Source organism: Trichechus manatus, unplaced genomic scaffold, assembly GCF_000243295.1.
Source record: "Trichechus manatus latirostris isolate Lorelei unplaced genomic scaffold, TriManLat1.0 scaffold00030, whole genome shotgun sequence".
NCBI lineage: Eukaryota > Metazoa > Chordata > Mammalia > Sirenia > Trichechidae > Trichechus > Trichechus manatus.
In genome coordinates, this window is record NW_004443966.1 from 10,746,135 (window position 1) to 10,763,468 (window position 17,334).

Below are 17,334 nucleotides of genomic sequence, written 5' to 3' on the forward strand. Positions count from 1 at the left end.
ACTCTCCTTATTTATAGACAAGTGTAAGAAATGAAGGAAGGGAAGGCACCATAATTGAGGAACAGTCTTGGAGTCAGAAAGTTTTAGCCTTGGGTCTTTGTCTCTACATAGCTATGTGATGTTGGGTAGTCATACAAACTTTGTGTGTCTGTTTCCTAATCTATAAAACGGCAATAATACCTGTCCTATCAATTTCAAATACATGGTTGGAAGGGGTAAAAATAAAATGCAACCAATCTGGAGACACTTTGAGAGATTAAGGAAAGATATGTATATATCTCCCCCAGTACAAATGAAAAAAAACAGGGCTACAGAGAAAGGGAAAGCACTGAACTGAGAATTAGGTAACTTAGGTTCTCGTCTTGGTTCTGTGGCTGCACAGCTGTGGAACCATGGCAAGTCAGTTAACTTTCCTGGGCCTCCTTCCTTACCTGAAGTGAAAATACTGCAACAGATGACCTCTACAGTGCCTTCCACATCTACAAACGATTCTGTAAGTCTACCAGAGAAACCAAATATGGTAAATCTCACTATTCCTGATCCGATCGGAATCTATGATTTTGTAGGATTTCAACTGAATCTTTCTAGTCCCTCTAACAGAGACACAATATTTAACTATATGGGCTTTGATAATGGTGGTAAAGTATCAGTTGTTCAGCTGGGTTCCTACAATGAATCTTTATTCTTGCTCTCTTCTGGCTGACAGAAAGAATTCAAACAGTCTTTTCGGATTATCTGATCTCCAAATATCCAGATTGTACCTGGTTCTCTAGATTTTTGAGATATCTATAATCATATTATACATTTTTATATTCTCTAAATTTATTTTTAGGTTGTTTCTAATAAATGGGTTAAGAAAATGAGCACTTTCCAATGCATTTTTACCACACCAATGATAGTATAATACTTCACCAGACATAACTATTATTATGTTCCTATTCCATCTGGCTATCACTTTCAAACTATCTTAGGGTAATACTTAATGTAAAGGGTTATTCCATTTATCAAAAATAACAGGCATTCTATAAACATTTGAATTTAATTAAATTTTGCTACTCTTGAAGATTAATGATTACTGAATAATTCACAATACTATGTCTCATTATAATCCATAGCAGGAAGAAAGTACAGTCTCCTATATGAGTTCAGTTGTTTAGCTGGTGTCACTGCAAAGTTTTTCTTTATTTCAGCAAACTTAGTTAGGAATTATGACAATATAGGAAGGGGCTTGGCTCAAATTGAGCTCTGCCCAATGGGGAAAAAAATGATTTAGGTGAATAATTTGAACAAAATTACAAGAAGCATATTAACTACAGTGGAATCACAGGATACACATATTTAACTTACTCAATGGTTTAAGTTAAAAAAAGAAGAATACAGATGATTCTGACTGAATCTATTTTATATGACCCAGAGTAAACTTTCAATGACTCTCCTGTTCTCCACTCCTGCATATCTCATTGCATAAGCAGCTCTCTACAATGAGGAAGACTATGAGTGAGCAGCCTAGCTCAGTGTTTAGATGCACGGAGCTCACCAGCTGTGTGGCCCTGGGCAAATCACTTAAAATGTCTGTGCTTCAGTTTTCTCATCTGTAAAATGAGGGTGAAGATAAAAGTTTCTATCTTACAGGGTGGTTCTGGGAAGATTAAACAAATTAACATATGTCAAACACTTAGAACAGTGCCTAGCAGTTCGTTCTATAAGTGTTATAGAAGAATTTGCCATTATTATTGCTATTTTTCTAGTGTTTAATTATTTGTACAACACAGTCCTTAAACGCAAACCAACTATTTTATCTGATGCCCAATCTAAGAAACAACATTATGTCCCAATGATGGAGGAAAAACCAGTTGTATTAGCTTCACTAAGAACAGTATATAGGTCTCTAATGTATGATTTCCAAGAGACTTCAAGAATCATTTTGAAAAGGAAGACACCGAGAGGAGGAACGCAAGAATAAAAGACAACTACGGTAATTACCATAGCACAGACAATTCTGCAACAACAGCATTAACAAACAATAATCTACAAATGGATACATAGGTAGATAGGTATGCCAAAGAGGTGTGGGAAGGTGTAAGGGAGCACACCTACCTGCAGATATAGGTTTGGTTGTGGATATTTCTACATACATAATTGTAGGTGCTGCATGTATATTAATATAGACAAGAGCACACAAGGGGCAGAAACTTCTCAGACATAAGCAAACAACTTGGGAGACAAATTTCCTAGGCTCAAAGGTGAAGGACCATAGACTCAGGGGGCATCTATGTCAAATGGCACAACACAGTTCATAAAGACATTTCTTCTATATCCTACTTTGGTGAGTACTATCTGGGGTCTTAAAAGCTTGCAAGTGGCCATCTAAGATACAACTATTGATCTCTTCCAGTCTGGAGCAAAGGAGAGTGAAGAAAACCAAAGAGTCAAGGAAGCAATTAATCCAAAGGACTAATGGACAACATGAACCACAGCCTACACAACCCAGAGACCAGAAGAACTAGACTGTGCCCGGCTACCACTACCTACCACTCTTACTGGGATCACAACAGAGAGGCCCAGACAGAGCGAGAGAAAAATGTAGAACAAAAAATCAAATTCACGAAAAAGACCAGACTTATCTGGGGTCTTAAAAGCCTGTGAGCGGCCATCTAAGATACTCCACTGGTCTCATCCCTTCAGGAGCAAGGGAGAATGAAGAGAACAGGATACAAGGAAAAGATTAGTCCAAAGGACTAACTGTCCACAGTTACCAAGGCCTCCACCGGACTGAGTCCAACACAGCTAGATGGTGCCCGGCTACCACCACTGACTGCTCTGACCAAGATCACAACAGAGGGTTCTGGACAGAGCTGGAGAAGGATGTAGAGCATAATTCTAACTCACAAAAAAAAGACCAGATTTACTGGCCTAAAGGAGACTGGAGAAACCTCGAGAGGATGGCCCCCAGACACCCTTTTAGCTCAGTGGTGAAGTTACCTCCAAGGTTCACTGTTCAGCCTGGGAGTGGACAGCCCCGTAAAACCAAATGAGACTAACGAGGTACAGGAGTCCAGTGACAAGGGCCTGAAGGCAGAAGGGGACAAGGAAGCTGGTGATAGGGAACCCAAGGTTGAGTACGGATATTGTTGATGTGTTGTGAGATTGTTAACCATTGTCATAGGGCAACATTTGTCGTAACTGTTAAATGAGAAACTATTCTGTTCTGTAAGCCTTCATCTTAAGTGAGAATAACAGCACAATTGGAAGAGCGTAGTCAATGTCACTGAACTGTGTATGTAGAAAGTTTTGAAATGGTGTATCTTTGGCTATGTGTATTTTCACCAAAAAAAAAAAAAAAGGTTGAGAATTTAGAGGGTTCATATGTTGTGGGGTTGTTAACCAATCTCATAAAACAACATGTGTACTACTGTTTCATGAGAAACTATTTGTTCTGTAAGCCTTCACCTGAAGTACAATAAAATAAAAAATAAAAAAAAAAAAGACCAGACTTATTAGTCTGACAGAGATGGGAAGAACCCCCGAGAGAGACTATGGCCCTAATACACATTTGCCCGAAAGCAAAGATGAGAAGGTGGGAAGGGACAGCAATTCAGCATGAAAGCAAACAGTGAACCCAGGATGGAAATGGGGAGAGTGCTGACACGCTGAGGCGAATGCAACCAACGTCATGGAACACTTTAGGTACAAACTATCGAATGGGAAACTGATTTGCTCTGGAAACTTTCACCTAAAGCACAATAAAAAAAAAAAGAATTTTGACTATATTATGATTTTGGCCAAATGCCCCAACTTTGCAACTTAAAACCCCACTTAGGACAAGACTAAATTGTACATAAAAATAAATTATATTTACACCTTCAAAATATTCATTCATTCAAGTCAATCAATGTAATTACAAATTATTTTTACCTAAGTTCTTAAATGCTGTTACTTGTTAATATTTAAATTACATCAAATCACTATATGTATTACACATTTCTTTCAAAATATTCACTACAGACTTTATCTTTACTAATTCATACTAGTTTCAGCAGCCATCACCCCAAATTTATAAACATAGTATTTACTATATACTTTATTCTATTTCTGGATTATAAAATATAAATTACACAGGCACCTAAAGTTCATTATTTAGATCTTACTTTCTTATATATAAGCTAATTCTACCCCACTTATATAATCTAATTCTTAATTTTACTATGCACAGTATAATCATATTTCCATATAATTTAAAAATAACTACAGTTGATATAATTCTATTACATGTAATAAATATCATGCCAGAATTGATAAACCAGGTATGTTGTTCTCATGGCTTATCCTTTATATATCCAAACTCCAAAACCAAACCCAAGTCGATTCCGACTCATTGCGACCTCATACGACAGAAGAGAACTGCCCCATAGGGTTTCCGAAGCTGTAATGTTTATGGAAGCAGACTGCTACATCCTTCTCCTGCAGAGCAGCTGGTGGGTTTGAACCACCAACCTTTCATTTAGCAGCCAAGCGCTTAACCACTGTGCCACCAGGACTCCTTGCCTGTATATATAACCCAAAACAAAACAAAACCCATTGCCGTCAAGTCGATTCCAACTCATAGCAACCCTATGGAACAGAGTAGAACTGCTCCATAGGATTTCCAAGGAGCGGCTGGTGGATTCGAACTGCTGACCTTTTGGTTCAAAGCTGATCTCTTGACCACTGCGCCACACTTCAAATAGTGGATATAATACTGCTTGCTTCAAAGGCAAATATAAAAGGAACAACCTTATCAGTGAAAAAATTTCACACTGGTTTATCTATGAGCATTTTTTAAATTTGTTATTCTAATCACTGAAACAGAAAGCCATGCGAAACTTCCCAGGACAGCCCTAGAACCTTCGGTCTCTGTGCAGCTCCTATATCCACTTCCAAAGGAGGGGGGTGCAAGACAACTGAATGGCCACTCTCCTTGGCGTATGAGGTCCTCCCGCACCCTCCATCAACCACCTAATGCTTACGGGGGCAATCCAGGGCTGGAAACAGTGATGTAAATTTCACAAATAAATAAATAAATAAATAGTAGAGTTTCTGGCAAAGAGTAGCTAGAAGATAATCTGCCTCCCCTACAAGCAAGCTAACTCTAATTGTAGTCCGGCAAAAAAAAAAAAAAATGACATAAAATAGCAAACTAGATTTTTAAAAATACACTTCCTGTAAATATGCAGGTGTTATAATTAGTTATAGAGTCAAACTATATATAATATTCTATATTTCTCTAAGTCATGTTTTAAAAAATATCACAACAGAAGAAAACAAGATACAAGTGAAAGATTAGTCCAAAGGACTAATGGACCACAACTACCATGGCCTCCACCAGACCAAGTCCAGTACAACTAGATGGTGCCCAGCTACCACCACTGACTGCTCTGACAGTGATCACAACAGAGGGTCCCAGACAGAGCTGGAGAAAAATGTAGAACAAAATTCTAACTCAAAAAAAGATCAGACTTACTGGCCTGACAGAGTCTGGAGAAACCCTGAGAGTATGGCCCCCGGATGTCACTCCCGAGGTTCACCCTTCAGCCAAAGATTAGACAGGTCCATAAAACAAAACAAGACTAATGGGGCACAACAGCCCTGGGACAAGGACTAGAAGGCAGGAGAGGACAGGAAAGCTGGTAATAGGGAACCCAAGGTGGAAAAGGGAGAGTGTTGACATGTCGTGGGGTTGTTAAGCAATGTCATAAAACACTGTGTGTACTAACTGTTTTAATGAGAAACTATTTGTTCTGTAAATCCTCATCTAAAATACAATAAAAAAATTTTTTTTTTTAATTACAATGGAAAAGATAAAATCAAATAGCTGAAATAACCCAACATATACCAACTACACAAATCAGCTACAAAAAACTACCCCAAAGTTATATATACCATATATGATAAACACATTTAGCCAAGATTTATCTTTCTTGGTAATACACAAGGAAATACATGACTACTATTACTACCGCTGACACACTTCACTGAGGTAAATCTCAAAAGGAAGAATGATTACAGAGGAGGACCTGAGGAGAGGTCACTTACTTGTAAATCTGTACTCATCCTCCCGTCTTCTTATTTCTAACTCTAAGAAAGAGGATGAAAATGGCAACATGAAAATATTACATATCTGTTTAGTTTGGGGGAATAAATAAGGAGTATCCCACCTCTTGCCCTCTTCCAAACATATTTAAAGGATGTGTTCATTAACATTTTTTCAGCTTTTCACATTATGAAAGAATTTATATGCTTAACCCTTTGAATATTTAAAAAACAAAACAAAATGCCTAATGATGGCTATTCAGTATCTAATAGTCACATTTTTCAAATACAAAGATGGTATCTATTTTAAAAAGAGAGTAGTAATAATATAAGTCTTCAATAAAATCAGAATTAGAACCCCTCACACTATAAATATAAATACCATATAACCATTTGCTCTTTCAGCATCTGAACAGTACTAAGCACTGATTTGTTGGCTGGATGAACCAGAAAAAATCACTTTGCTCCATGACTAGACAGTGCTATGTGGACCTTATAAAAATGAAGGTTCCAAATCTCCCATTAGTTATTATGACTTACACTTTCTAAAAATAAAGTAGCTGATACTACTACATAACTGTTTTGCAGTTAGTTCAACAAGCGTCTTCACTGAAATCAGTTACATATTTAGTAGCTACAATATCAACAGATATTGTAGTTTTATAAACTTAGTTAAGCTGTAAGTATTCAGCAGAACTCCCTCAAGTTGTAAAGTGATGGCTGAAAGAATCTAAAATGATGGACTGTAGGCCTAAACCAGAAATCAGGGCTCTTTAGCCAACAAAACAAAACCTTAAGTATCTCCATTTTACTATATGTATAGTTTGTTTTACAAGATCATTCTAATAAACATTATTGTCCACAGTGAGCTGAGGTTATACAGTATATTGGTGTGTCAGAATCTATCATTTATAGAAACTGCACTTGGAATCATTTACACATTTGCCCTTAACCTTGCACTCTGCAGCTGGGGCCCAAGAGTGACGGATATGCTATGTAACAGTTACCATCTTCTTATCTCTCTGACTTGAGCAAATGAAATTCTGTATCCTGAGCTCAAAAGAGAAAAACTTACGAATAGTACAGTGCACTGTTGTCATCCATTTGTGGTCAACAATGACCTCTCAATCTCTACCCCAGTGGCTCTCAAATATTTTTTTATTGAGACACTCAATAAAAAATACATTTTACTCTTGACTTGGTACCTATACACATATAACTGAAAACAAAAGTTTCAAGAAACAACACTTAACTACAAATTAATGCACTCTGAAACTGTCTATTCTCACCTATTACACTGTTTTATAAAATGCTACTGGCAACCAACCAAAATGATTTCATGACCCACACTCTGAAAAAGACCGTACTATACTACAATCAGTTTAAAACCAAAACAAGGAGTTACAAATAAAGATTACCTCTAAGCACAGTGATCTCTATTTCAGTTAATTATCAAAAACACTAACCTCTAGGTGTTAATGATGTCTGCTTCTCAGCCTCTGCTTGCTGTCTCAGATTAGCTGGGATATTATTATATATTCTCTTATAGTGATTGTACACAGCTACTGAAAGCACCTTCTTAGCAAACGACTGGCCGACAACATACTTGTCGAGGTAGTTATAAATCTGAAAAATGATTAGGTATGATTAATTTACTATGTGCTAGCATAAAAACATACATTAAAAAGTTATGTACCGAGCATATGTGCTTACAATCTTAAACTTGAATAAAGATACTCATTAAAAACGAAATGCCAAGGGCACGATGCATTATGTAGCAATGATTCAGAGGTCCTTTAGGGTTTACCCTAAATGAACAAAAACACAATTCATTTGTTCTCTAGCTTAACAAAGTATCTCTGTACTAATAGTATGCTAGTTTCTAGCCTATAAACAATGCAACTGATTCTAATTTTTTAAAAAACATTAAAGTCACTTAGAATACCTACACATGCCATCAAGGGTCTAAAATATCATTGTTAATATAAGTCCTTAACTTAAAACCTGCGTACACATCTCTCAATCATATGAGTAATATTTTTCATAAAATCACCCTGTTTAGAAAAAAGCATTATATAGTCCAAAGTCATTACACTAACAGTATCTATGCATTTTAATACTCACAAATGAACATTTAGTTTTTTTACTCAGAAACTAACTTTAAAGCTAGTCATTTATTTAAATGGTAATCTAAAAGCTTAATTCTTAACTAAGGCTCTACGCTATACTCGGATATTGCCAGCAGCTTCAACTCGGGGCAAATTCCTTCAGCTTTTAGTGAATAGAAATGAACCGTGTATATTTACCAACTCCTGAAAACAGTTAAATTGTTTATTTTCTAGAACTACAACTCAGATGCCTAATGCCTACACAAATTAGTGGAGAATATAAAGTTTAATAGCTACATTTCTATTACGTTACTTATTTTTACATGACAAACACGTAAACATATTTTTGTTGACATACAGTTTATTATAGGTTTTTAAAACCTTTTTCACTCCTTATGTAACACCCATGAATTAATAAATCTGCCATAGCACATCTGGAAGTAGAAACAACTGTACTGGGATTTCAGCACAGGAGAAGAAAACCACACTGAGGCAGAGGGTAAGAAAGAATCTGTGTGTGGAAACATCTGAGACATGGCTGCACACAGGCACACAGCCAGGGGCCAGGCTCCCAGTCTTCAAGGCGTGCACACAGAGTACCCAATGGAGCTGCTGGGACACTCTACCGTGTTTCACAAGGCCAACTCACACTCCACCTGAGACTCCTGGAAAGAAGCCACATCACAAAAGCAACAGTGCTACACAGGGGAGCGCTGGCACCCTGGCCACCAAGAATCTACTTGTTACGTTGTTAGACTGAAGGCAGTTTTACCACAAAATAGACTAACTTAACGGGGAAAATTGCAGGCTAGTGTTATTTAGGGGCCCAAACTAACAAAAATAAATCCACAGACACTCTACTGTAATAATAATATTTTAGATTAATTTCATATTACCACTATTTTAATAGTTGTCTAACTATATTTCATTGTTACTGAATGTAGTAATAATGACATGGGAAAAAAGCAACAGACTCCATACCTAAATTCCAAGTATCAAATATCTGTAACAACTTAGCCAGATACAGTCCATATTAAGAACTTACAATACTTGTTTACATATTAGCATTAAGACTCAGTAAAAACTGGATTGAAGAGAGAATGAAATGTTCTCAAGATAAAATACTTGTAAGATTGAGCTAAGACCTATACCTTCTTGGGAGGGGGAGGTGGCTTCTGTTGGAACGCCAATTTTACAGCTTCTGCTGCCGATTCGGGTTCTTTAATTATGCTTTTCTTTGAGTCTGCTTCAGATAGCACAACAAAAAAATGATGACATTTTTCACACTTCACAAAACGGGTGGATGCTATAAAAGAAAACAGAAGTCAGCAGAGGAAAATAAAACAAAGAATTGAAACAGTATTTAAATTTAAAGACTCACTGTAAAAGAAAGCTATGCACTTGACAGAGTGTGCTGCAGCTCACCCTACTAGCCATGAAAAACAACAGCCAGGTTGACACACTAAGATGAGCCGACTAAACTACCTTTTTTTGTTCATTTCCACTAGGTTCTTTCATTTTGTGATACACTTCATTAATAGAAAAGATTGGTTTAGATTCTTTCTACTTCCCATTCACAAAAGTTAATTTAAAAACCCACCACTATGAGATTAGTGAGTAATAATTTATTTCATTGGAACACTTGAATGAACTGTGAAAAAAGTAAAATACAAGTAGATTAATCTATTTCCAACATTGTATTATGAAAATTTTCAAATACACAGAAAAATTGAAAGAGATAAATCTGTTTTAATCCCAAACAATGTAAAAAGGCATATGCTTCAGGTTCTCTCAAAACATGAGCATTTTTGAAACCTTAACTTGGTAAAGATATAAAATTATTTCATACCTTACTTACTTTCATCTTTAACTATTCCACTAATTCCTATTTGTCTGACCTAAAAACCACTAACAAAGTAACAACTTTCTCAGTCATACTGACTCAATTTAAAGATTATCATACAGCTTTCGAATACAACACAAGGCAGTTCAAAGTGAGAATAAAAAGCTTCTCAATTTTAATGCATCAACAATAGAATATCCTCTGTTACGCCAAAGGTGTTTTTTTTCCCTCTTTCCTCTCTTTTTTTAAAACATGGCATTAGAATGTAGACATATGGGCATATATTCTTAACCGTCTCTAAGACTAGCCCTACCTCCAAAAGCAGCAGGGTGGAGAATCCTGTATAGACTATTAACAGAAGTAAAAGTTACGTAAGAATTAGCCACCTCTTGGTACGTCTAGGTAATACATTTTTGTCTTTGTGTAATCTAGCTAGACAGGTAGAGCTACAAAGAAAAAGAATCAAGAAACTAATGGGAATTTCTGTTCTTGGAATATTATAAATATATAGAGATCTACCCATAGATTACAGGAAAAACTGTACTGGCAAGCACACCTAAATTTTACAAAATAATCTAAGTGAAAAAAATAGACATTTCCACGTTTAAAAAATAAATTTAATTACTAATTTAATTCTTATATTTGCATTCTTAAACATAAGGCCAATCAAAACTAAATTCTGGATAAATTTTAACAGCAAAAAAAAAAAATTTTTTTTTTAAGGACTAACAGCAAATTCTAAACATCCATGTTTTCTATTTATTGACCAAAACATAAAGATCAAACTAGTCCAAGTACCTTTGAATAACGTAAGCCCAAATACATAATCAACATCTCCCATTAACAGGAAAGACAATCAATGCTTTTATTTTCTAATAAGGTACCAGTTTCCAGTCTTACTAACGGTAAACAGGGGCAAGGATTCAAGGGCAGAGAAGCCTCTGATCTAGTTCAGAATGTGTGACAGGAAAATCCTGCCTGAAAACATAAAAACAAATCATGTGTCTAGGGAAATTAGGTCAAAGGGAAAGAGCTTAAACACCAACAAATTACTTACCTCTTTTCTTACTGTTGAAGGGTTGCTTAAATTCTACTTGAATATTTGTAATAAAATTTTACACTGAAACTTGTTTAACATATACTTAAGTTCAAGGATTCAATTTTATTTATCAAAATAGGATTTAAAAAAATAAAAGCATTTGCAATGATATGTTTTTTAGTCCTAAAAACAAGGGTTAAAAATCTAATTTTCTTAAATTGTCAGGGGATAAACAAACCTTTCCTTTTAATGATTACTATAAGTATTTTACATTCCTGTTTACAGATTCCTGTCCCCAGTAAACATGCTTATATATGATGGCAAAGACAGCCTACCTTAGCAAAAACCTTTTCAGGAGATTTGTTTAAATGAAAGTTCCTCAAGATTTTGAACATGTTTCAGGGTCCAACATAAAATCTCCAAACCATTACAGAGAAGTTCAATCTCCACCCAGAGACAGTAGTATAGTAACCCTTCAAAAAGTATTATGTACATAAAAATATATGCAACTAAAGGCTCTACCTTAAATAAAAGTGGGGAGACTATTCATTCATATCTGACACACAACACCTTAAATATTTACTATCTGGCTTTTTACTGACTCCTGCTCCATAGCATTTAAAAGGAAAGGACTACCCACAGATGGGGAGAAAATATTTACAAGTCATATATCTGATAAGGGTCTAATATCCAGAATATAAGCTCCCTGTGTAGTGCAAATGGTTTGTGCTCAACTGCTAGCCTGAAGGTTGGCAGTCCAACCCAGCCAGCAGCAGCTTTATGGAAGAAAGTCCTGGTGATCTGCTTCTATAAAGATTACTTAAGTATTTTAAATCCTATGGAACAGTTTTACTCTGTAACATATGGGGTCAGAAATGAATCAGAAATCAACTCAATGACAATGGCTAAAAAAAATCCAGACTATGTAAAGGACTCTTATAATTCAACAATAAAAAGACAAATAAATAAATAAACCACATAGGGGACAAAGTTATGGATACTTCTTATACATAACCAAACACCTCCAAAATTGGTTTTCTGGGTTTGAAGGCTTAGGACCATAGTCTCATGGGACAACTCAGTTAACTGATATAATATAGTTCATAAAGTGTACGTTCTATATCCCAATGTGGTGAGTACTGTCTGGGGTCTTAAAAGCTTTCGAGTGGCCATCTAAGGTATATCTAATGGTCTCTACTTGTCCGGAACAAAAGAGAAAGAAGGAAACCAAAGGCTCAGAGAAGAAAGTAGTCCACAGGACTGAGTTTACATGAACCACAGCCTCATCTACCCTGAGATGAGAAGAACTAGATGGTGCCTGGCTAACACTACCAACTATTCTCATCAGGGTCACAATAGATAGATCATGACAGAAAAGGAGAAAAATGTGGAACAGAACTCAAATTCTTAAAGAGTCTAGATTACTGGACTGGTTGAGATTAGAGGACTCCCTGAGACTATCGTCCTGAGATACTCTTTAAACCTTAAACTGAAATTATCCCTTGAGGTCACCTTTTACCTAAATAACAAATTGGCTCATAAAATAAAGAACATCACCTGTGACTAATGAGCTCCTTTAAAAAATTGTCTACATGAGACCAAATGGTCAAAATTATTCCAAAGCAAAGATGAGAAGGTAAGGGGGCAGGGTAACTAGAGTACTGGAAATGGTACAACCAGAACAGAATGAATGAGAATGATGACACATTGTGAAAAATGTAAATAATATCACTGAATAGCTTGTGTAGAAATTGTTAAATAGGAACCTAATTTGCTGGGTAAACTTTCACCTTAAACACACACACATGCATACACACGCACACACACACGCATACACACGCATACACACGCGCGCACACACACACACACACACAAAGACAAGTAATCCAATTAAAAAATGGACCAAGGATTTGAATACACATTTCTTCAAAGAAAATATATAAATGGTCAATAAATGCATGAAAAGATGCTAACATCATTAGGTACTAGGTAAATCCATATCAAAACCACAGTGAGATACCACTTCATACCCACTAGGATGGCTATAATAAAAAAGACAGATAATAACAAGTGTTGGTTGATAATAACAAGAAGATGTGGAGAAACTGGAAACCTCATACACTGTTGGTGGTATTGTAAAATGGCGCAGCCTCTGTGGAAAACAGTTTGGCATTCCTCAAAAAGTAAACAGTTTACCATATGACCCAGCAATTCTATGCCTAGGTATATACCCAAAAGAATTAAAAACACATGTCTATACAAAAACTTGTACACAAATGTTCACAGCTGTATTATTCACAATAACCAACAAGCAGAAAAAACTAAAACGTCCATCAACAGATAAATGTATAAACAATGGATTATTATTCAGCCATAAAAAGGAATGAAGTACTGATACATGCTACAAGATGGGTGAACCTTGAAAACATTATGCTAAATGAAAGAATAAAAACCCTAAAGGACAAACACTGTATGATTCCACTTATATGAGGTATCTAGAACAGGATAATTTTTATTTTTAATTTTTTTAAATTGTACTTTAGATGAAGGTTTACAGAACAAAATAGTTTCACATTAAACAGTACACATGTTGCCCTATGACAATGGTTAAGAACCCCACTACATATCAACATTGTCCTTACTCAACCTTGGGTTCCCTATCACCAGCTTTCCTGTCCCCTTCTGCCTTCTAGTCCTTGTCCCTGGACTGCTGTGCCTCATTAGTCCCGTAGAACAGGATAATTTAGAGAGATAGAAAGTAGAATAGATGTTACCAGGGGCTGAGGGGAGGGAGAATGGGGCGTTACTGTTTAATGGGTACAGAGCTTCTGTTTGGGATGATGAAAAAGTTCTGAAAACAGATAGTGGTGATGTTACACAATACCGTGAATATACTCAACACTGCAAAATTGTACACTTAAGAACTATTAAAATGGAAAGGTTTATGTTCTATATTTCACCACAATAGAAAAAAAGAAAAAAGTCAGACATAAAATGTCAGATATCGCATAACTCCATTTATACAAAATGTGCAGAATAGACAATCCAATAGAGACAGAAAGTAGATTAATGTCTGCCAGGGGCTGGGGGATAAAGGGCAGGGAGTGACTGCTAACAGGTATGGGTTTTCTTTTGGGGTTGATGAAAATATTCTGGAGTTAAATAGTGGTGATAGTTATACAACTTGGTGAATATACTAAAAATCACTGAATTGTACACTTTAAAAGAGTGAACTGCATGATATGTGAATATCTCAATAAAAAATTAAAAATAAATTTACAAAAAGAAGGGATTAGATATCTATATCAACATGCATAGCTCTCAAAAACATTGCTGAGTATTACAAAAAAAAAGGCAACAAACAAACAAAACCAGGAATAATATGATACCATTTTTGTTTTTTAAAAGTCATGTTCCATGAAGATGTATCCCCAAAACTACCTTTATCCATAATGTTCTATATTTTTTTAAAAGGGGGATATATATATATATATGTTAGAGATTGAATTATGTTCCCTAAAAATACATGTTGTAAATGCTAACCTCTATGCCTGTGGTTATAATCCCATTTGGATGGGTTGTGTTTCTTATGTTAATGAGGCAGGATTAGTGTAGGGTGTATCCTGAGTCAATCTCTTTTGAGATATAAAACAGATTAAACAAGCAAGCTATGAAGCAGAGATGGGGGAAGAGAGATGCCAAGCCATATGAAGACTGCCCAGGAGCAGAAGCTCAAAGAGACAAGGACCTTCCTCCAAGGCTGACAGAGAGCCTTCCCCTACAGCTGGCATCCTGAATTCGAACTTCTAGCCTCCTAAACTGTGAGAAAATAAAAATTTGTTTGTTTATGGTTATTTCTGTTATAACATCACTAGATAACTAAGACACATGTATTCCTCAGGTATTCAAAAATGTCCAAAAAAGTAGACAACTACCTAAACAGGCCGTTTACAAAAGAATCACAAGTGGCCAGAAAGGATATAAAAAGGTATTTATGAACTAGTAACCAAATAAATGTAGATTCAAACAAGACTCTCTTTAGGATGAGGAAGACCCAATTTTCAACGAGTAGACACAGAAGGTTCTCAGGCATTCAAAAAGGATGCATCCTGGAGAAACTTTCATTAGGGGTATGCAAAACCAAGAGGGCTCACTGACTGCTGGGGCCTGTTATTCCTGCACAGTAAAACTCCAGAGGACAGGGAGAGTGTCTTGTTCATCTGCCTATATTCTGAGCCTAGCAGTGTCTGCCTCAACAGATGTTTGATTACTAAAATGTGTATTAAGTGAGTACTCACCTTCATTCTTTCCATTCATATTCTCTACTCCTACTCCCAATTAGAATTCCCAAAGCAAACAGACCTCAGCCTTAAGTTGCTTAGATAACACTAAAGCAGTGTTTTCCACACTTGGTCTAATTATTAAATATATAGGTTCTAGGACCCTACCCCAGGTCTAAAGAATCTTAATCTCTAGGGAAGGAGCAGGGAATCTACATGTATAAATATCACCCCAGGGAATTAACACAACCTGGCAAGTTTAAAACACTGCATAAAAGAAAAATAAATTTAACTAATGTCTAGAGGAGCTACTGGAGCCCTTGTGGCACAGTGGTTAAACGTTAGGCTGCTAACCAAAAGACTGGCAGTCCCAATCCACCAGCCGCTCCTTGGAAACCCTGTGGGGCAGTTCTACTCTGTCATATAGGGTTGCTATGAGTCGGAATCAACTCAATGGCAGCGGATTTGGTCTTTTGGTTTTAGAGGAGCTAGTGATCGCTGGTGGCAAAGTGGTTAAGCGTTTGGCTGCTAACCAAAAGGTCGGCAGTTTGAATCCACCAGCTGCTCCTTGGAAACCCTATGGGGCAGTTCTATTTTGTCCTACAGGGTGGGTCACTATGAGTCGGAAATGACTTGATGGCAAAGGGTTTGTTTGTTTGTTTTGGTTTTAGTTAGCCCTCAGGTATCTCCAGTTAGTAGAAATGTATGGGATAGGAACTTCTAAATAGCAAATCCAATACGTGATCTTGGATGAGACAGTACTTCAGCTTGGTGCGCCTCAGCTTCTTCATTTATGAAAACAAGGTTGTGAGAATGAAACTATACATGTTGGCATTCGTTAAATGTTAGTCTCCTTCCTTTTCTCCTCTAAGAAACTATTCTGTAGGTTTGTAAAGGTTGAAATCTTTCTCTGAAAAAAAAAAAGGAGATTTTTCACGGAATCCCGCCTTTCTGGAGTCACTGAGGCTGGATGACCCCCTCCCCCACCAACTGGTACCCTGAGGAAATCTTTAAACCTTAAACCAAAACTATCCCCTGAAGCCTTCTTAAACCAAACAATAGTTCAGCTCAATAAGAAAAGAATGTCTGCCTTGAGCACTGCGGATCTCTTAAAGAATTATCTATGTAGGATTGAACTGACAACAGTAACTCTAAACATTAGAAGAGAAGTTTAGGGGGTAGGAACTTTGTGTTAATAACTGTGAAATAATTTGGAAAAGGATATGGAGACAGGTGGCACAACTTGAAGAATGTAACCAATGTCACTGAAGGGTAGATGTAGAAATTGTTGGTGTTTTGTTGTGTAAAATTTCACCAAAACGAAAAAAAAGAAAATTTTTTAAATGGTAATTTTCTTGATTAAAATATATTTAATGAGATACTACCATTATGGATTGAATTTTGTTATTACATTAGATCAAATTTGTTAATAGTAAAATGTTTAGAAAGTTACATTATCCATTTCTACCACTTTCATTCTATGTTGTGATGCAAATTATTATTTGTTCAGACTGATTTTCCTCTTTCTTTTACTAGGCAAAACCATAAAGACAATCTCCAGTATTCCTCCTATATAACAGAGCTACTTTAAGTCTTTCCAAAACTGTGAACACATGCCACGTATAGTATTTTTTTTTCATACGGTGGCCAGTTAATATTAATGGTAAATGTGAAATTTTTTTTTTTTTTTAACCAGAACATTATTATTGGATTTATTCCAGTCTTATTCACACACACACACACACACACACACACACACACGGAAATAGACAATAACTGTATTAGAACACATTTTTAAAAGCTGCAATAAATGGACCAGAAATTTTTTTTTTTTAAGGGCAATATATAATAATTTATTCAGTGGTAGCTTATTTAATATACACAAAGTATCTATTATTTTATTTATTTATTTTTTATATTTTATTGTACTTCAGGTGAAGGCTTACAGAACAAATAGTTTCTCATGAAACAGTAGTACACATGTTGTTTTACGAC

At 36.0% G+C, this 17,334-nt stretch overlaps 1 protein-coding gene across 1 annotated transcript in view; it reads right to left on the reverse strand.

Moving 5' to 3' along the window:
* The window catches only part of CLPX (caseinolytic mitochondrial matrix peptidase chaperone subunit X), a 51,745-nt gene that overhangs the window by 21,861 nt on the left and 12,550 nt on the right, over nucleotides 1-17,334 (reverse strand). The window contains exons 4-6 of the mRNA XM_023729858.1: nucleotides 9,329-9,483; nucleotides 7,536-7,695; nucleotides 6,073-6,114 (exon numbers count right to left, since the gene is read on the reverse strand). Of these exons, the coding sequence (XP_023585626.1) occupies nucleotides 6,073-6,114; nucleotides 7,536-7,695; nucleotides 9,329-9,483 (357 nt within the window). The remainder of the gene's footprint in view (nucleotides 1-6,072; nucleotides 6,115-7,535; nucleotides 7,696-9,328; nucleotides 9,484-17,334) is intronic.